Source organism: Rhinolophus sinicus, linkage group LG14 (assembly GCF_036562045.2).
Source record: "Rhinolophus sinicus isolate RSC01 linkage group LG14, ASM3656204v1, whole genome shotgun sequence".
Taxonomy (NCBI): domain Eukaryota; kingdom Metazoa; phylum Chordata; class Mammalia; order Chiroptera; family Rhinolophidae; genus Rhinolophus; species Rhinolophus sinicus.
In genome coordinates, this window is record NC_133763.1 from 27,098,140 (window position 1) to 27,120,784 (window position 22,645).

The following is a 22,645-nucleotide window of genomic DNA, read 5'->3' on the forward strand; positions in this document are numbered from 1 at the left end:
TAAAAAAAAAAAAAAGCAGCTTACAAACGAGCATTTTCAATGTGGATTACCGAAAAGATATATATAGGTATACTATGTGCATAAATGTAGGTAAACTTATAAAATGCCTTAATAAAACCAGCAAGAATCTATACTAGAATATTACTGAATAATTTCATTTTATTTGTTCAATTTCCTAAACTTCTGAATATTCTTCAGTGAACGTCTATTACCTTGTAATCAGAAAAATGCAATTAAAAATTAAAATATTGTATATTGCATTATTTATACCTACTCAAAATAGAAAAATTGTGTCAAAGTCCATCTATATAATCATCTAAAATTTTAAGAAAATACTTGGATAGTAAAACATCTTTATTTCACGGTAATTGCTTATTCCATTTATTTAAGACAGTCCATTTTTTTTTCACAATGTACTCTATTGCTTAATCTTAATAATACATATGTTGTAACAAAAGGTATTTAATACTCAAATAGCCTCTGAATATTTATATGTTGACAGAAGAGATATAAGCTGCTTGCATGCATTTACGAAAGAGCTAGACAGCAGTTCATAGAACACATATAGGCCCCATCTTTCTTATGCTTCCATCCAATGCCCATAGACACCTGCTGGAGAGTGGGAGGGGCAAAGGGAAATGAAGGTCTGTCTTCAGGAGTTCATGGCTGGCTACCACAGTATGACACAATTCCTGATAAGAGGATGCACAAGGGGAACCCAGGCAGCGGAGGCATGCCACTGAGGTACACCCAGATAGGGGGATAGAGAGTGAGTTGAAGTAGAGAAACAGAGGGAGCCTGAAGAGAGGGCACTTTGCAACTGACTGCAATGACAGGAGGGGTGAGGATGACTCCAGAGATAAACTGAAAGCTTAAACTCAAGAAAAACTCATAGGGGTGCATACATTTTTTTTAATTAGTTTTGGATTTCTCCAGATAGGTACCTAGGAGTGGAACTGCTGGGTGATAACGTAGTTTCATTTTCAGATTTTTGAGATACCTCCATACTGTTTTCCATAGTGGCTGCACCAATCTGCAATCCCTCCAACAGTGCACAAGGGATCCTGTTTCTCCACATCCTCACTAGCACTTGTTGTTTGTTGATTTATTCATGATAGCCATTTTGACTGGGGTGAGGGGGTATCTCATTGTGGTTTTTATTTGCATTTCTCTAATTAGTGAGGTTGAACATTTTTTCATATGTCTGTTTGCCGTCTGTATGTCTTCTTTAGAAAAATGTCTCTTCATGTCCTCTGCCCATTTTTTAATTGGGTTGTTTGTTTTGGAGTTGAGTTGAGTGAGTTTTTCATAAATTTTGGATATTAACCCCTTATCGGATATATCATTGGCAAATATCTTCTATCATTCAGTAAGATCCCCGTTTTGCACTATACACAATAGCCAAGACATGGAAACAGTTGAAATGCCCATCAGTAGATGACTGGATTAAGAAACTGTGGTACATTTATACAATGGAGTATTACGCAGCCATAAAGAATAATGAAATCTTACCATTTGCAACAATATGGATGGACCTAGAGAACATTATGCTAAGTGAAATAAGTTGGACAGAGAAAGACAAACACCATATGATCTCACTTATATGTAGAATCTAAAGAAAAGGACAAATGAATGAACTAATCAGAAATAGTCTCAGAGGCATAGAGGAAAAGCTGAGGGTTGCTAGATGGTAAGGGGGAGTGGGGATAAGGGGGAAGGTGAGGGGATTTGAAAGCACAATTGGTAATCACAAGATTGACACAAGGATACGAAAGTCAATTTGGGGAATGTAATCAACAATGTTGTAAAGATTTTGTAGGGTATCCAATGGACACCTGTCTTATTAGGGAAGACCACTTCAGGGATAATGTAGATGCCTGATCACTGCACTGTACACCTGAAGCTGAAGCTGAATAATAATAAATACCAAATATATATATATGAGAAGCGGAGTACAGCATTAGGAATAGAGACAGTGGAAATGTAATGGCTATATGCGATGTCAGAGGGATAGTAGATTGGGGAAAGGGGATCATCACTTTGTGTGGGAAATAAATGATAAATGTCTAGCTATTACATTGCTTTATATACCTGAAACTAATAAAAAGTAAAATGAAATTTTAAAAAACGCAGAAGAAAAAGTAAAAGTAAAAAGTGAAAAAAAAGAAAGAAAAAACTCATAAACACAGACAATAGTTTAGTGGTTACCAGACGGTAAGGGGGGAGAGGGATGGTAGATGAGGGTAAGGGGGATCAAATATATGGTGATGGAAGGAGAACTGACTCTTGGTGATGAACACACAATATGATATATAGATGATGTGTTACAGAATTGTACACTTGAAACCTACGCAATTTTACCAACCATTGCCATTCCAATAAATTTAAAGAAAGAAAGAAAGAAAGAAAGAAAGAAAGAAAGAAAGAAAGGAAGGAAGGAAGGAAGGAAGGAAGGAAGGAAGGAAGGAAGGAAGGAAGGAAGAAAGAAAGAAAGAAAGAAACAACACTTTCCTCATCCTCCACTTTGAATTTGGATTTATCTTGTGATACTTTGTACTTTTCAATCCATTGTATTTGTTGAGTGTCCATTCTCTGCAGAGGACTATACTTACTGCTGTAAGAGATATAAACATACATGTGATGAGACCCCTTAAAATGTAGTTGGGTTGTTATGACAAAACCTCAAACAATAATAAAGATCATATTAAAATAGGTTACATGTGTCTTTCATCTCTCTAAATCTCCATCAATGCCTAGCAGAAAGATATTTAAGTGTTAAATGCCAGTATCATTTTATGCCATCTTAATTACTTATTGCTCCAAAGGAAATTCAGTAGTTTCAGTGATTTTTAAATTTATGCCCAACATTTTTATGACATGAAGAGTATTTGACTTAATAATTCATGATTATATAACCTCTCTATTAATTTCATTATTATAAACATTTTACGACAGTTATGTGCTTCAACAGATTGTCCAAATATAAAATATCTCTAGCAATATCAACTTATCTTGCCAAACCCAACAACATCTACTAAGGAACTTCTTGTCTTCCATATATTTTACTTGGTTCTTATACCAAAGTTGAAAGATACATATAAACGTATCATCCCTCAGGCCAAACACACAATTCAACATCATCTTTCCGAGTTAAGCAGAAAAAATACACAATACATATATACCTCCTTTTTTACTCACTTGAGACAACACAGACATTTAGGTATTCACATATCGTTGAATTCATTTGGATCTTTGAATACTTGGGATTCAAATTCCATCTGGCTCTGTAAAATGAAAGTACTCAAATTAGTACAGGCTTCTAAAAAAGGTAGGACAAAATAAAACATTCTGTACGCTTCCATCATGTTTGAAGAGACATAAGCTAACTGAAGACTAGTGGGAATCAAGAACTCGTGATGTTCATGCATTATTTTATTTTCACTCACAGATGGTGACAGTACTGACTATATTCTAATCACAATGCTTAGTATGGGGCTACAAATATGAGCAAGACCACATGACCTGCTCTTCAGACTGCCCAGAAACTAGTGAGCTTAATTTATTGCAGTGAGGCCTGCAACAGAGTAAGCACACAGTGGATTCTTGGAGGCCAGGAGGACTAATTATAACACAGCCAGTCTGTGACAGGTAGTGCAGATGCTTCCTGGAGCAGAAGAAGCTAGACTGAGAGCTGGGTGGGGAAGGAATGTAGTCCAGTAACACAAGAACCCAAAAGCTGAACACTTGGGATTTATTAATTACACGGATGTGGTGACCTTGGCAAGAACAGTTACAGGAGTGGACAGGAAGAAGCGATGCTAGTGTAGGTCACAAATATGGACAATTCTTTCAAGACAGTTGGCTGTGAAAAAAAAAAAAAAAAAAAGCCATAGGACAGGAAATAGAAGGAGGTGTGGAATTAAGTTAAGTTCTCTCCTTTTGTTTCTTTCTTTCCTTCCTCCCTCCCTCCTTTTCTTCTTTCTCCTTCTATCCCTCTCTTTTTTTTCTTTTTAAGATGGGTCTGATTTATGTGTTTAAATCCTGATGAGAAAGTTTTAATAGTGAGAGAAGAGTTTAAAGATGTAGGGTAAAGAGAAAGATAAGTGATGAGGTAGTTCTTGAGGAGCTGGAATGAGACAGATCCAGAACTCTCCATCAAGCACTTCTGAGATCTATCCATCCATTCATCCATCCACTCAACATTTACTAGTTAACTACCACATATACTAGTTAACTCCACATAGTATATGGGAGAATGTAGTGGACAAAAATACCAATTTCCCACCCAGAGAGCTTACACCTACATGTTGAGACAGACAATAAGTAAATGAGTAAATATATTCTGTATATTGATAAGAACTATGAAGAAAAATGAAGCAAGGTTAGGGGATGGCGGGGGAAGGGTAGTAAAGACGGTCAGTGGCACTTGAACAGAATGAGGAAATGGCATTTGAGCAGAGACTGAATAAAATGAGAGCCTGAGGCATGTGAAGGTTTGAGGAAAGGATGTTCTAGACAAGAGGCTAGAGTAAGTGTAAAGGCAACTGAGGAGAAAAATGAGGCAGCTGGAGTAGCTCCAGATGCAAGAGAGATTGGCAGATAATAGAAGAGAGCCCACTTTGGAATTTCCAGCAAGAAAAGGGCATGAGAGCATATATACTTTTAAATATACTAGATATTGCAAAGACTAGTCACTAGGGTGACAACAGTAGAAGCAAGAAAGCTAATAATCTAGGCTAGGTGACAGATGATGGCACCGTGATTTAGGTTGGTGGTAAACAGATGTGTAAAAAAGTTATATTCAAGAATATATTTTGAAGAAGCAGTTAAGGGTGCTAAAAGTGAAAAATTAAAAATCAATCCTAGTTTTTTTTATGAAATAATTGAGTGTATGTGGATGTCATTAATTGAGATAGGGAAGACTGGGGCAGGAGTAAATTTGGGGAAAAACCAATTTATTGAGATTATCTATTGGACATGTTGACTAGGCAGCTGGAGATAAAGACTAGAGATTAGGTGGCAGTATATAGCAATAGTTATATATCACATCATTCCACCTCCTTAAAATCTTCCATGAGAGGTCATAGAAATGGCAGCATGAGGTGAGCTTCTTGAAATCTCCCCTGGAATTTACAACAAATTGAACAACTATAACTCCACAAAGGACTCCTTGCGCAGCAGACTGGCAAGACTAAGAGACGTGCAATTTAAATCATCTAAAGGTGGGCAAATTGGACAAGCAGGGATGGAGGGAACCAGGAACTGCAGAGACATGGAACATGCGGGCACAGGATGCAGACCTAGCTGGGACCTTCAAGCTCCATTCCGTAGCTACCACAGCTGTGGGAGAGGGAAGAATTCACATTGCTAGCACTCCCATTATGGCTCACAGTCCTGCCTGAGGGATCACCATATAACACAGCAGAACCCAGTGCTCACAGCAGAGGCCTTGGAGCAAAGACTGACAAAAGAAGGGTGAAAAAGCCCTCACTGCCAAGCAGAGGATGGAAGGCTTAGGCATGGAGCCTAGCCGACCCCACCCATCCTCCCAGAGCTTGCCCCATCCCTACCCTCCCAGTGCTAGAAGAGGAACGGTAGCACTGTCAGATCTAAAAAACAGAATATTTGCAGTTCTGAGAACTAGAGCCCGCAGCCATGGACTCACAACCCAACTAGTTCCGGCAAAGGAGAGGGAGCCCTGGATGCAGGACTGGCTGTGCTGGTGGTTGCCGCCATTGCTCACACCATCTCACACAACCCATCCTGCCCCCACCCCCACCTATCTAGGCAGATCCCTACAGGGGTAAACAGAGCTGCTGAAACACACAGGCCCTGAATCTCGTGCAGGAAAGGTTCGGAACTTCAGAGGCTTTCCACACCCCCAACGGAAACAGTGCCCTGAGACCCAGGGAACCTGCCCACAGAGGAGAAGACCACCTTCCAAGGAATCCCCCTATTATGTGAGAAACCTGAATGGTGCAAAGAAAATATAACACTACAGCATGAGAGAGAATTAAAGGCGGCAGTTGGAAAGAAAATAAAGCATTCTACCAGTTCCTATCAGAAAGCAAAGGAAAGACACCTTCTTACCAACCTATTTCACCAATTGCCATGCATAACCAAGGTAACAAGACAGTTCAGAAAGAAAATGAAAAGTCTCCAGAAAATGAACTTAAAGACATGGAAATATGTGACTTAAATGATGGAGAACTCAAGATTACAGTTTGGAAAAACCTCAACGTTTCTGCACAGCAAAAGAAACAATCGGAAAATAAAAAGGCAACGAACCAAATGGGAGATGATTTTTGCAAACAACACCTCCTATAAGGGGCTAATATCCAAAATATATAAGGAAACCATACAACTCAACAACAACAACAAAATAATCCAATTAAAAAATGGGCAGAGGACCTGAATAGACATTTCTCCAAAGAGGACATACATATGGCCAATAGACATATGCACAAATGCTCAATATCACTAATCATCAGAGAAATGCAAATAAATACCACAATGAGATATCACCTCACCCCAGTCAGAATGGCTATCATCAACAAGACAAATAGTAACAAGTGTTGGAGAGGCTGTGGAGAAAAAGGAACCCTCATACACTGTTGGTGGGAATGCAGAATGGTGCAGCCACTATGGAAGGCAGTGTGGAGGTTCCTCAAAAAATTACGAATAGAATTACCTTATGACCCAGCAATCCCTCTTCTGGGTATTTACCCTAAAAATCTGAAAGCATTTATCCATAAAGACATATGTGCTCCAATGTTCATTGCAGCTTTATTTACGGTGGCCAAGACATAGAAACAACCAAAATGTCCTTCAATAGATGAATGGATAAATAAGTAGTGGTATATATACACAATGGAATACTATTCTGCCATAAGAAAAGATGAAATAGTACCATTTGTGACAACATGGATTGATCTTGAGATTACACTGCTAAGTGAAATAAATCAGACAGAAAAAGGAGAGAACCAGACGATTTCACTGACATGTGGTATATAAAACTGAAAACAACAAAAGAACAAGACAAACAAATAAAGAAATATAAAGTTATAGACGCAGACAATAGTTTAGTGGTTACCAGAGCAAAAGGGGGGAGGTGGGTGGTAGATGAGGGTAAACGGGATCAAATATATGGTGATGGAAAGAGAACTGACTCTGGGTGGTGAACACATAATGTGATATATAGATGATATTATTACAGAATTGTACACCTGAAATCTATGTAACTTTACTAACAATTGTCACCCCAATAAACTTTAATTTAAAAAAAATCTTCCAATGAATCCTTGTGACTTTCAAGACAAAAATGCAAGTTCCAAGCTCAATCGGCCTTGGCCCTTCTATGCATCTCCAGCTTTATCATGATTCTCATACCACACCAAATGTTCTTCTAACAGATTCATTCCCCTCACCCCCTGTCTCTCGCATTCCCTTTGCTTAGATCATTCGTCCCATATTGACCTAGCTGACTACTGTGTGCTTACAAGCACGGATAAGCCTTCCATGTCCCACCAGCAATTCAGCAGTCATTCCATAGAGCTGGTTTAGATGCCCTCTTTGTGCTACCACAATACTCTATGCATATCTCTATGGGGTTTAGCACCAGGATACCCAAGGTACTCCATGTGATGCATGAATTTGGACAATTTCCCTAAGCTTTCCAAGCCTCATTTCATCATCTGTAAAATAAGGATAATAATACTACTTACTTCATAGGATTGTTAGTGGGATTAAATAAGGTGATGTGGGGGCATAGTGCTTATGACATTGCCTGGCATAGATGAAGCACTGTACAAGTCATTAACTATTATTATAATAATACTTATCACACTGTTCACTAATTATTTTCATGTCGGTTTTTCCCAGGAAAATATAAGCCTTCAGTGCTTCCATTGAGCCTTTCATCTGTGCTCTGGCACACATTAAGTTTCGTAATTGTTTCTTACATAAATGAATGAGTTAATGAAGGAAAAATAGTGTTGCGCTAAAACAGTACTATAAAATGTATCATCAGGTTCTTTTATAGTGGGCTTTCTCTATTTAGAAGCTATTCTCTTTGGATGAGTGTGATTCATCTGATCCATCACTCACCAAACCAAGAAGTCCTGGATTGTTGATCCTACATTATATTTTGGTTAGTGTTCAGTGAAAGTAATATATTTCATTACCTTTGGATCAGGTAGGCATGGTCCAAAAGCTTCCAGTAAAAGAGTCTCTTCTCTCACAGATCGTTCATAGTCTGAAAAGGAGAGCTTCCCATCGTGATCATAGTCCTAGGGGTGACCAGCCATGTGTCAGTCAACACATAAAATACTTATTGCAAACACAACTGTCTTTTCATGGTCAACTGTTAATAAAAGAAAAGTAATAGGAAAAAAAGAGACTAAATAGTGAAATTTAAAAAATAAAAATGATAATATTATAATAAAAGAGCACAATTCAGGAGGGGAGGGGGCCCAAGATGTCAAATTAGGTAAATGCTATGCTTACTGCATCCCAGGATCCACAAAAATTACAAAGAAATTATAGAACAATCAACCTCACGAATCATCTGAAGACTAGCTGAACAGAATCCCTATAACTAAGGATGTAAAGAAGAGGCCACATCGAGCCTGGATGAAGGGGCAGAGAGGCAAAATGGGCTGACCCCAAATCCACAGATAGTAGTTGAACACCAGGAGGAACAGTGGGAGGAACACCTTGGTGACTGAGGTCCCCCCTGAAGAGGGAGGGGTCCCAGCCCCACACAAGGCTCCCTAGCTCAGGAGTCCTGTGCTGGGAAGAGGAGTTCCCATAACATCTGGCAGTGAAAATCAGTATGGAGTCTATCTGCCTGTCCTGGTGAGACAGAAGGTGGCTGAAAACCCAGATGCTCTCTTAAAGAGCGTTCACGCAGAATCACTTGCTTACAAACACTCACCTGGTCTCTGGTGGAGGGGCGGTGACTGAAGAGACACCAGAGACATACAAGGAAAGAGAGTTGTGTGGCCTTGAGGCTACGGCCGGAGAAACAGGAGTCATTATCCCTGTGTGGAGCTTCACTCATGTGTAGCCTACAGGAGGATGACATATGCTCTACGTTGAACCCTCCTCCAAAGGGCCTAATCTGAGACTGCACTGTCTGGTAAAATCCACGCCTGTGTACCACATTAGGGACGCCCTGGGTCCCCACCCTGCACAGCTAGTACTGCATAGCTTGGGACATGCTTAACTACTGAGTGGCTCTGTCCCACCCTGCAAACTGCAGAAGCCTTTTATAGTAGTGGATAGTCATGGCAGCCCAGGGAACTTTTGGCATTGGGCAGTGGCCCAAAACCTGTGCTGCAGCCTCTCTTGGGCAGCTCTCAGGAATCTGTGAGCATGAGGCAAGCAATGGCTAACTGCAGTGTTCTCAGGGCACATTACAGAGTGGTCATAGGCTGGGCACTGGCACAAGAACCGAATTTGCATTAACTGTAAAAACCACCAATCACATCTCATGACTCTCTGGGATCCTGTCCCACACAGCTACTGCTGCATTGCTGAGGGCACTCTAAACAACTGGTCAACCAGCCGAGCCAAAACAACTAAGGAAGCTCTTTCAAATACTGAGTCTTATAGGCAGCCGGACGGTGACAATAGGTCTAGGGGACGCTGCACCTTTTATTAAGTTGCCTTAGGACCAACACTGGTGGCAGCCAGCCTTGGTTCACAGCGAGGCCACCATCACATGCCTCTGTGTCCAGCACAGGCAGCAACCAACCAAATATAGCTTTGTGGCTCCTACCAGGTAGCCACTGGTCAATCACAAGCCAGGTTGAAATTGGCCCCTCCCAACAGACCCCAGAAACAACACACCCAGAGGCCAGCTTCAGTCCACACCAGAGCTCTACCTGAAAGGGTGGGCTAAGAGGCACAGGAGCCCACAAATCATCCTCTGAGGGGTCAGCCCTCAAATAGGAGCTCATACACTGTGGTCATAGTCAATCATCATAGTCAGTTAGCCTGGGAGTCAGTCTTACCCACTGATATGTGAAAAGCAATCAAGGCTCAACTACAACAGGAGAATACACACAACACACTTAAAAGACACTCCTGGAACACATGTGCAGGAGATGAGGGAGACTGTGCCACTGGACCACAGAGGACACATACTACATAAGCCACCCAGCAAAGACTGAGAGACATAGGAGTTCTACCTAATACATAGAAGCAAACACGAGAGGTTGCCAGAATGAGGAAAAAAAGAAACATGTCCCAAATAAAAGAACGGGAGAAAACTCCAGAAATAGAATGAAATGAAATGGAGGCAATCAACCTACCAGAGACAGAGTTTAAAATACTGGTTATAAGAATGCTTAAGAAACTTAGTAAGAATTTCAACAAAGAATTTCAATAAAGAAGAACACAGACTATAAAAAAGAACCAGTCAGAAATAAAGAACACGATAACTGAAATGAAGAATACACTAGAAGGAATCAACAGCAGATTACAGGAAAAAGAGGATTGAATTAGTGATTTAGAAAACAAGGTAGGAGAAAACACCATATCAGAACAACAAAAGTAAAAAAGAATAAACAACAATAAAGTTAGTTTAAGGGACCTGTGGGACAACATGAAACATAACAACATTTGCATTTGGAAGGAGAAGAGAGTGAGCAAGGGATCAAGAAACTTATTTGAAGAAATAGTGACTGGAAAATTCCATAACCTGGTGAAGGAAATAGACATAAAAGAGCAGGAAGCACAGAGTCCCAAACAAAATGAACCCAAACAGAACCACACCAAGACACATCAGAATTAAAATAGCAAAGGTTAAAGACAAATTGAGAATCCTAAAAGCATCAAGGGAAAGGCAACTAGCTCCTTACAAGGGAGCTCCCATAAGAATATCAGGGGATTTCTCAACATAAACTTTGCAGTCCAGAAGGGACTGGCAGGAAGTATTCAAAGTCATGAAACAGGGCCTACAACCAAGACTACTCTATCCAGCAAGGCTATCATTTAAAATTGAAAAAAAAAGAGATAAAGAGCTTTCCAGACAAGAAAAAGCTGGAGGAATTCATTATCATCAAGCCAGTATTACAAGAAAAGTTAAAAGGACTACTTTAAGCAGAAAAAAGGAGAAAACAAATGAAGATCAAAAATATAAATAATAAAATGGCAATGGCTATGTACCTATCAATAATCACTTTAAATGTAAATAGATTAAATGCTCCAAAAAAAAAAAAAAAGATATAAGGTAACTGAATGGCTATGAAAACAAGACCTATGCATGCACTGTCTACAAGAGACTCACCTCAGAACAAAAGACATACACTGAAAGTATAGGGATGGAAAAAGATATTTCACACAAATGGAAATGACAAAAAAGCTGAGGTAGCAATACATTTGTTGGAGAAAATAGACTTTAAAATGGAGATTATAATAAGAGACAAAGAAGGACATTACATAAGAATAAAAGGATCGCTCCAATAAGAGGACATCACCCTAGTAAACATTTATGCACCCAACATAGGAGCATCTAAATATATAAAGCAAATATTGACTGACATACAGGCAGGGATCAACAGTAACACAATCAGGGATTTTAACACCCTACTGACACCAATGGAAAGGTCTTCCAGACAGAAAATCAACACAGAAACAGTGGCCTTAAAGTACACACCTAGACCAGATAGGTTTCATAGATCTTCTTAGAGAATGTCACCCCAAAGCAGCAGACTATATATTCTTTTCAAGTATAAATGAAATATTTTGCAAGATAGACTATATGTTAGTCTGCAAAACAATTCTCAATAAATTTAAGAAGGTTGAAACCATATTAAGCATCTTCTCTTACCACAATATTATTAAGAGTAAGAAACTAGAAATCAATTAAAAGAACAATAACAAAAAATGAAAAACACACAATGACATGGTGGCTAAATAACATGCTATTGAATAATGAGTAGGTCAATAATGAGATCCAGAAATTAAAAGATACCTTGAGACAAATGAAAATGAAAGCACAACAACCCAAATCTATGGGACACAGTGAAAGCACTCTTAAGAGGGAAATTCATAGCCATGTAGGCCTAAATATAGAAACAAGGAAAATCTCAAATAAACAATCTAACTTTACACCTAAGGGAACTGGAAAAAAAAAAAAAAAAAAAAAAAAAAACAACAACAGCAAACAAAGCCCAAAGTGAGTACAAGGAAGGAAATAATAAAGATCAGAGTGGAAATAAACAAATAAACAAAATAGAGAATAAAAAAAAATACAAAAGATCAATGAAACCAAGATCATGTTTTTTGAAAAGATAAACAAAATTCATAAACCTTTACCAGACTCATCAAGAAAAAAAGAGAGGGCACAAATAAATAAAATCAGAAATGAAAGAGAAGTGACAACAGACACCAAAGAAATACAAAACAAACAAAAAAAATTGATAATTTTTTTTTCAAACTATGGGCAACTATATGCCAACAAATTGGAAAATATGGAAAAAATGAATAAATTCCTACAAGCATACAATCTTCCAAGGCTAAACCCAGAAGAAACAGAAAATCTGAACAGACTGATTACTACCAACAAAATTAAATCAGTAGTCAACAAGCTCCCGATAAACAGAAGTCCTGGAACAGATGTCTTTACAGGTGAATTTTACCAAACATTCAAATAAGAATTAATACCTATTCTCCTCAAACTATTCCAAAAATTCCAAGAGGACGGAAGGATCCCATTTTACAAGGTCATCATTACCCTGATTCTAAAACCAGACAAAGATATTACAAAAAAAGAAAACTATAGGCCAATATTCCTGATAAATATAGAAGCAAAAATCCTCAACAAAATATTAGGAAGCCGAATTCAGCAATACATTAAAAAGATCATATACCACAATCAAGTGGGATTCATTCCTGTTATGCAAGGTTGGTTCAACATCTGTAAATCAATTAACATGATATACCACATAAACAAATGAAAAACAAAAATCAAGTGCTCTTACCAATAGATGCAGAAAAAGCATCTGACAAATTCCAGCATCAATTTATGATAAAAACTCTCAGCAAAGAGGCAATAGAGGGAACATATTTCAACATAATAAAGGCATATATGACAAACCCACAGCTAACATCATACTCAATGGGGAAAAGCTAAAAAGCATTTTCCTTAACATCAGGAACAAGACAAAAATGCCCACTTTCACCACTTTTATTCAACATAGGGCTGGAAGTTCTAGCCACAGCAAACAGACAGGAAAAACTAAAATAAAATAAAAAAATAAATAAAAGGCATCCAAATGGGAAAGGAAGAAGTAAACTGTCATTATTTGCAGATGACATGTTACTATATAGAGAGAATCCCAAAGATTTCACCATAAACAATTAGAACTAATAAATGAGTTTAGTAAAGTACCAGGATACAAAATTAATATTCAGAAATTGGTTGCATTTTTATACACCAATAACAAACTATCAGAAAAAGAAATTAAGAAAACAATCCCATTTACAACTGCATCAAAAAACATAAAATATGTAGGAATAAATTTAACCAAGGAAGTAAAAGACCTGTACTCAGAAAATTATGAGACATTGAAGAGAAAATTAAAGAAGATACGTGAAAATGGAAACATATACCATGCTCATGAATAGGAAGAATTGATGTAGTTAAAATGTCCATACTACCCAAAACAATATATAGATTCAGTGCAATCCCTATAAAAATACAAATGGCATTTTTCACCGAACTAGGACCAATAATCCTAAAATTTATATGAAACCATAAAAAAAAACCCAAATGACCATGGTAACCTTGAGAAAGAAAAACAAAGCTGGCGGTATCATGCTACCTGATATCATTATACATCAAGGCCATAGTAATCAAAAGTGCATGGTTTTGGCATAAAGACAGACACATAGATTTAATGGAACAGAACAGAGTCCAGAAATAAATCTATGTCTATATGGTCACTTAATCTGTGACAAAGGAAGCAAGAATTGTCTGTTTAATAATGGTGTGGGAAAACCAGATGGTTACATGCAAGAAAAAAAAGAAACTGGACCATATTCTTAAGCATATACAAGAATAAACTCATAATGGATTACAGACTTAAATGTAAGACCTGAGGCTATAAAACTCCTAGAAGAAAATATAGGAAGTACACTCTCAGACATTACCCTTATTAATAATTTTACCTATATATCTACTCAGGCAAAGGGAGCAAAAAAAAAATAATAAAGATATAGGACTACATCAAACTAAAAAGATTTTGCACAACAAAGGAAACCATCAACAAAATGAAAAGACATCCTACTGAATAAGAGAAGATATTTGCCAATGATACATCTGATAAGGGGTTAATATCCAAAATTTATTTTAAAAAATTCATACAACTCAACATCAAAGAAACAAACAATGTAATTTTTAAAATGGGCAGAGAACTTGAGCAGACATTTCTCCAAAGAGGACACACAGATGGCCAACAGACATATGAAAAGATGCTCAACGTCACTAATCATCAGAGAAATGCAAATAAAAACCACAATGAGACATCACTTCACTCCTATCAGAAGAGCTATCATCAATAAATCAACGAACAACACATGTTGGTGAAGAGGTGGAGAAAAGTGAACCCTTATGCACTGTTGGTGGGACTGCAAATTGGTGCAGCCACTATGGAAAACAGTGGGGTGGTTCATCAAAAAATTAAAAATAGAACTACCTTATGACCCAACAATTCCACTCCTGGGTATTTATCCAAAGAAATCCAAAACACTGATCGAAAAAAATATGTGCACCCCTATGTTTACTGCACCACTGTTCACAATAGCCAAGACATGGAAACAACCAAAATGCCCATCGATAGACAACTGAATAAAGAAATGGTGGTACATACATACAATGGAATATTACTCTGCCATGAAAAAGAATGAAACATTACCATTTGCAATAACATGGATGAATCTAGAAGATATTATCATAAGTGAAATAAGTCAGACTGAGAAAGACAGGTACCATATGATCTCACTTATATGTGGAATCTAAAGAACAGAATAAATGAACAAACAAAACCAGAAATAGACTCAAAGATACAGAGAACAAACTGATGACTGCTAGATGGGAGGGTTATTAGGGGGATGGTTGAGAAAGGTGAAGGGATTAGGAAGTACAAATTGCTAGTTACAAAATAGTCACAGGGATGGACTACATATGGAGAATATAGTCAATAATGTTGTAAAAACTATGTACGGTGTCAAATCGGTACTAGATTTAAAATTTGACACTGTACATAGTTTTTACATTATTGACTATGTATATAATTATACGTATAATTTATAAATTACATATATATAAATGTAAATTTTATATATATAAATATATATATACAAATTATAACCACTGCGCTGTACAACTGAAAATAATATAAAATAATATGAAGTGTTATATATATTATAATATGTAATAATACAAAATAATATTAAATGATATATACATACACACACACACACATACACGAGGTCTGACAATTAAGTTTGTGAACATGTTGCAAACCTTTTTTGATATCAGAGGGATTATTCATTATGAATTTGTACCAACTGGACAAACAGTTAACCAAGTTTACTATTTGCAAGTGCTGAAAAGGCTGCGTGAAAAAGTTAGATGACCTGAACTTTACGCCAACAGTTCATGGCTCTTCATCATGACAATGCACCAGCTCACACAACATTGTCTGTGAGGGAGTTTTTAGCCAGTAAACAAATAACTGTTTTGGAACACCCTCCCTACTCACCTGATCTGGCCCCCAATGACTTCTTTCTTTACCTGAAGATAAAGGAAATATTGAATGGAAGATATTTTGCTGACATTCAGGACATCAAGGGTAATATGACGACAGCTCTGATGGCCATTCCAGAAAAAGAGTTCCAAAATTGCTTTGAAGCATGGACTAGGTGCTGACATCAGTACATAGCTTCCCAAGGGGAGTACTTTGAAGGTGACCGTACTGATATCCATCAATAAGGTATGTAGCACTTTTTCTAGGATGAGTTCGTGAACGTAATTGTCAGACCATATATATATACATATATATATATATATATATATATATATATATATATATATATATATATATATATAAATTTTCCCCCACGGGATGTAAAGTACAACATAGAGAATATAGTCAATGGTATTGTAATAGCTATGTGCATTGTTAGATGGGTAGCAGTCTTGTTGCACTTATCACTTTGTGAGGGGCATAAATGTCTAATCATTATGTTGTTCTGTACACCTGAAACTAATAATAAGAACAAGCACAATTCAAGTGTTTTATTTCACCAAGCAGGAAACTGATAGTTACTATAGTTTAAATTCTTATTTCTATCCCACACCTGGCTTGTAATTTTTAATATAAAACTCTAAATTACTCATATTTACCATTTTCTTAAGTGTTATCTCAACCAAATCTTTAATTCCTTCATCAGGGTCTTCTTCAGATGGCTGTTGGAAAAGGCTGTTCTTCAACATGTGGAACATTTCCTCCTTTGAAATGAATCCATCACCATTCAAATCAAAAACTTCAAAGCAATCTTTTAAAAAAATAGCCAATTATGAATTTGATACTATTGTTAAGGTAACATTTGTTCTGATAGTTTTCAAGGCCAAGGTCTACATTGTTGATTGTCTTATGAATCCCACAGGCCTTTGCACAATCTAATTTCCAAAATAAATGCTTAATATACACTTGATGAATATATTCAACGACCCTTAAAAAAAGTTTCATTACACTCAGCAATGGAAAAGCATGCCAAAAATTAATAACTTAAAACATTTTCATCTTGAAACTTGGAAAACTGATTGAAATATGACTCTTAAACAGAGTTCATCAGAATTAGGAATTAACTAAGAATCAAAACACTTGAATCAATGTTCTCTACTTTTATGGTTATAATTCAAGTAATGAAATATGTAAATTACTTAATACCTTAATAAGTAAATGCATATGTGCATAATTAGCATGTGTAGTATATGACTATGCAGTCTTGTTTGGCATTAATTACTCTTTAAAATCTCTTGATTTTCCTTTTCATTAATTATTTCAACTCTTATCATTGACTTGAATTTTCTCCATAAAAGAGGGTAATGGGGATTCAAACCAGCCAACCAACAGACAACCTACTTGATTAGCTGGGTTGGAGGACATTGATTTAGATTCCTTAAATATGTTTATCACAATGTACAAACTGATAGGATAAGCTGACATCTTACATTTCATTTTTTCTTCCAAAGTTCCTCGAAGAAACAGCGATAATCCATAAATCCATTCTGATACATTTACACAGCCATCATTGTCTTTATCAAAACCTCGGAATACTAAAAAGACAGAGAAGTAAATTATAACACGTGTTGCATTTTTATTCTCAGTAATGTATCTACACTGGTACTACTCGCTTTTAAAATTTCAACAAAACTTCAGGATCATATGGTCCAACATTCTCATTTGCAAAGGAGGAAATTAAGACATCATAAAATTGGAAAAGTCTTTCTTTAAACTTTTATAGTTTCCCTTCATATTTTTGGGGAACAAAGAAAATTCTGAATATCTAAACATATTATTCAATACTTACTAACATGTAAATATATTGATATATTATATATGTTGATATATTAACATAAAATATATAATCTTATATATTTTTAGTTCATTGGGCTAACAATAGTTGGTAAACTTACATAGGTTTCAGTAGTACAATTCTGTAATACATCATCTATATATCACATTGTGTGTTCACCACGCAGAGTTAGTGCCCCTTCCATCACCATATATGTATTTGATCCTGTTTACCCTCATCTACCATCCCCCTCCCCCTTAGCCTCTGGTAACCACTAAACTATTTTCTGTGTCTATAAGTTTTTGTTTCTTCATTTGTTTGTCTGCTCCTTTGTTTTCAATTTTATATCTCATATATCAGTGAAATCACATGGTTCTCGGCTTTTTCTGTCTGACTTATTTCGCTTAGCATAATAATCTCAAGATCCATCCATGTTGTCACAAATGGCACTATTTCATCTTTTCTTATGGCAGAATAGTACTCCATTGTGTATATATACACCACATCTTTATCCAATCATCTATCAAAGGACACTTTGGTTGTTTCTATGTCTTGGCAACTGTCAATAAAGCTGCGATGAACATCAGATATACGTGCTCTGACGTTAATTTTATATTTTTGTTATTCAAGAAAAGTAATGCTATTACATGCTAGAACTATATCTTAATTTTTATTGATATACTTCTGATGATGTAAGAAAACTTAAATGTCCTTTTAAAACTATTCTTTTTATTTTTACATTTACTAAGTAAAAATAGAAATATTTTCGGTTTTCTGATATAATTGAGGGAAACCTAATTATTCAAGCTGACTTTATCTTTTTAAATACACAAAATAGAGTGGATGCTATCTCCTTCCCTATGATCCTTCCCTTAAATATAAAAATTAAAATTTTATATTCAAATAAAATTGGGAATACAGAACATTAAGCTTCTTACCAGGAGTATGTCCAAACACTAAACTTTTTTTTTCAGTTATGGCTAGATTTGGCCCATTTGAATATTGTACGTCTTCTTACCTCTGTCCATAATCATGTCATCTGTCATTCCAAATGTCACATGCAAGATATTTCGAAATGCATTACGATCCAGTCCAATGACCACACCTTGCCACTCTGTTACATCTCCCACCAAGTTATAAAAAAGTTGTATAAGACATTTCACTTCAAATTTATTAACTGTGAAAAAATAAAATTAAGATATAACAAAAATGTTTTTTATCTTTAATTTCTAAGATATTATGTTAATGAGTTTATAGACAAACAGTATCAAAGTCATCAAATATGTAGTTGCCAACAGAAGACTATCCTGTTTTGAGATTGATGAATCTTAAGTTAATAAAAGATGTCTACAATAGAGTATTCTCCACTATAAAGAGAGGACAAAGTACTCCCTTACATATTAAACAAATGCAAGTTCAGTCGTAGGAAAAAAGAAGATAATATTACCTGAATAATGATAGTGGAGTCAAATCCTAAACTTTAAAAGGCAGTAGAGTATGATTCAAAGTAAGCATGGTACTGTTTAAGAATGGTAACTTTTCCCCCAACATTTTGATTATAGTCATTCATGAGATTTATAACTTAACTTTTCCCTGGGAATAGATACCAGGCTCCTGAAAGCCAGGCAATAATTTTCATTTCCCATTAGCCTTAGTGAAGCCATAAACCAGATTTTGGAAATCAGAATCACATACTTTCCAATAACAAGCATTTAAGGATATTCTAGCACCCATTGTGGTTCTTGTTGTGGATGATGTGAATATTTATATGCAACTATTCAGTTGTACTTTGGAGGAAAGAAGTTTTTATTGAAAAAATATAGGCACATGTGCACATTTGCTCACACACGTAATTGCATGAAGGTTGCTATTTACAAACACTGAGCTAATTATTTGTTTTCCAATCCCCAATTGAGGTATGTAAGTAGAAGGGTTATTGCTTAGCATTAAGAGCATTAAAATGAGTTTAAATATGAATTATAGATAGAAAATGGGGATGATTTTATTTCACAAAAAGACAAAATTGTGGTTGAATATTTTTAAAAACAAGGATGGAACCTGTGCATGTAAATGAAGACAGAACATAAGGAGAAATCACATCTAATCCTACAGGCCAGAACAGGCTTGAGTACGATGTCTTGTTTGGGGTACCACAATGTAAGAGGAACATTGAAAACTTTGGAAAGCAAATAAATTAATTAAATAGTAGACAAGAGTATAAAGACTATAATTTTTAAAAGAGCTGTTAGTTGCTGTGGCAAATTGTATATCAGTTCCTCAAAAAATTAAACAGAATACTATGTAATCCAGGGATTCCACCTCCGGTTATATGCCCAAAAGTATTGAAAGTGGGGGCTCAGATACTTGTACACCAGTGTTCATAGCAGCATTACTCACAGTAGCCAAAACATGGAAGCAACCCAGGTGTTCATTGACAGACGAATGCATAAACAAAATTGGTATATACATACAATGAATATTATTGAGCCTTAAAGATGAAGAAAATTGTGATACATGCTACAACATGAATGAAATTTGAAGACATTATGATGAGTAAAATAAGCCAGACAAAAAAGGACAAATATTGCATGATTTCATTTACATGATGTACCTATAGTGGTGAAATTCATAGTGACAGGAAGTAGAATGGTGGTTGCCAGGGGTTGGTGGAAGGGGAAAATGGGGAGTTATAGTTTAATGGATACAGAGTTTCAATTGGGAGAGATAAAAAGTTCTGGAAATGGATGGGGTAACAGCTGTGCAACAATGTAAATGTGCTTAATGCCATACAGCTGTACACTTAAAATGATTAAAATAGTATATTTTATGTTATGCGTATTTAACCACAATTTTAAAAAGTTCTAAAAGTAAAAAGAGCTGTTACTGGTTGGGGAAGAAAAGCCTGCATGAAGAATGATGCACTCTATTTATATATATGAAATGCTAGCAAAGGGGATGTTGAATAGTCTTTATACATCTTGGCTGAAATAAAAATTAAAGAACATTAGCTTAATTATCCAAAGGATCCAAGGTTAACCATAAGAAAATTTTCTTGCAAAAATGTTTCTTAAATTCTAGAATACAATACTAAATGAAATTGAGGGAAATTCAAGAATGGCATTTCATCTTTTTGGATTGGTTTCCATTTGTTCTTTAGATCATATATGTAGAATGGTGGATTAACTAGATAATCATGTAAGATATTTTCTTCTTCTCTGATTCTATAAAATTTATCCATTTCATCTTAGTGGGATTGTCATTTGGCAACTAAGATGTGACTTTAGGAGAAAGGTCCTCTGTTTAAAGAAATTTAAAATTATTTTAATGTCCATGACTTTCTATTCTATGTCTACAGAATTTAACTGGTAATCATCAAAGTTTTGAAGGCTCACTTTAAAACTTTTATGTAAGTATGAAAAGCAATATGACTGCTTTTCCTGCCATATTTTCACTTATCTCTTAATACACTCACTTTGATTGTTCACAAAATGTCTGTTTGCAATATATTCCAAAGTTACTGAACAAGGACTAAATTAAATTCAGCATTGTGTATAGCAGTTATTGCACTGTTTATTTAAAATGTTTACTAGAAATTTTAGGAAGGTCTGGTCTTTTCCCAGAAATGGAAGTATTTTAAGAAAAACAATGGAACAAAACTCTCATCAGATTATAATAACAATAATGCCTTCAATTATAGGATGCCTTTTCTTCCCCCTCAAAGTTTAAGATGCTTATACACACCATAACTTTCATTTACAGTACCACTCCACTAGAAGAGTATTTTTTAACACTCATTGCATTAGATACTAAATATGATTAGAAGGCACTAGATACTGTAATCTCTAGAACTACATTAAAACATGTCTGTTCCTCCTTCTTTGCACAATGTTGGGGTGGTCTTGGGATTATGTATCTCCAGCTTCCTCAAGTGGCCAGTAGTTTTGCAATCAGCACACAATTTATAAACTTGCTCATCTGACAATATTTTCCTCATCTAAACCACATCCTTAGCTTCCCTGCCCAGGTACAGTTTTGGTTTTCAGTCTGAATACCGTTCTATGAAAATCTAGGACCACATTTTAGAATACACAATTGGGGTAGATATCTTTAATCAGTGCTCATTTTGTCACTTGGAAAGTCTTCTTTACCTTGCAACCCCACCAGCAACTGGAAAGTGGAAGTCTACAGTTAGGAACAGATTCTTTACCACGTGTTTAGCTTTGGTGAGTTCTTTGGTTTCCAAACAAATCTCCTTGCTCTGATACAGGTTTCTTTCCCAAAGATGTTCAGATGTTGCTAACCATTTTCCCTGTGGATTTCTTGGTAGGTGTCCAGAACTTGTATTCTGCCAGTTTATTTGCTCTAGAGAGCTAGAAAGCAGCTGTATGTTAGTTGTGGTACTTTTCTTGAGTCCGTGGTTTTTAGTACTTATTCTGAGGCTAAAACCACATGTGTCTCCTGGGTACATAAACCACGTTTCTATAATGTAAAGGTAAATTAAGAAGAGAGTTTGAAAAGTAAATGTTCTTGTGGGAATGTACTGCTGGATACCTGGACACCTGGATATGGGCTCTCAAGGTCATTGGCAGGCATGGGTGTCCGCCCCAAGGAGCTAACACCTGGGTACTTCCTTTTAGGGGTGGGTATGGAGGGCGTTCCACTGGCAGTAAGGCTTGGAGGCGGAAAGCAGGTTGAGCAGTGGACATTGTCACCGGGTAGAACACCAGAGCCTCTGCTCATCCCACACGTGATTCTTACTTACAATGCTTGCAATTTTTAGTTAATGTGTCCGTCAACTTCTGCAGCTTCTTGCGATTCATGCTGGGAGCTCAGTGAATCGGGCTGCGGAGATGTCTAGCGGAGCGCAGCTGCCGGGACCCTCCCGGGTACTGGGCCTGGGGCAACCAACCGGGTCTCCACAGCTGGGTGCCTGCGCGGTCCTAACACACAGAGCAGCTATGGCAACTCCTCAGCCCGCCGTTGATTGGCTCCTGGGCGTGCGCGGGGTGTTTGCGTATCCCCAGCATACTGCGTGGCCATGGCAACGGTTGGG

At 36.6% G+C, this 22,645-nt stretch overlaps 1 protein-coding gene across 1 annotated transcript; it reads right to left on the reverse strand.

The window, feature by feature from the left end:
- Positions 1–336: 336 nt before the first annotated feature.
- CLXN (calaxin) lies at positions 337–22,524 on the reverse strand. The gene is made up of 7 exons (XM_019717072.2): positions 22,355–22,524; positions 18,611–18,769; positions 17,249–17,353; positions 16,418–16,569; positions 8,184–8,288; positions 3,199–3,284; positions 337–2,614 (listed from the first exon to the last, which is right to left on the reverse strand). The coding sequence occupies exons 1-6, from the start codon at positions 22,410–22,412 to the stop codon at positions 3,225–3,227; spliced, it is 639 nt and encodes a 212-aa protein (XP_019572631.2). The 5' UTR covers positions 22,413–22,524; the 3' UTR covers positions 337–2,614; positions 3,199–3,224.
- Between the last annotated feature and the right edge of the window lie 121 nt (positions 22,525–22,645).

Excerpts from the sequence above, each read along its gene's own strand:
- CLXN (XM_019717072.2), bottom strand. The coding sequence starts at position 22,412 with ATGAATCGCAAGAAGCTGCAGAAGTTGACGGACACATTAACTAAAAAT. Across the intron at positions 8,289-16,417 it reads AGATAACACTTAAGAAAATG|GACTATGATCACGATGGGAA; the intron begins GTAAATATGAGT and ends GGTCACCCCTAG. Across the intron at positions 3,285-8,183 it reads CATGCCTACCTGATCCAAAG|AGCCAGATGGAATTTGAATC; the intron begins GTAATGAAATAT and ends TTCATTTTACAG.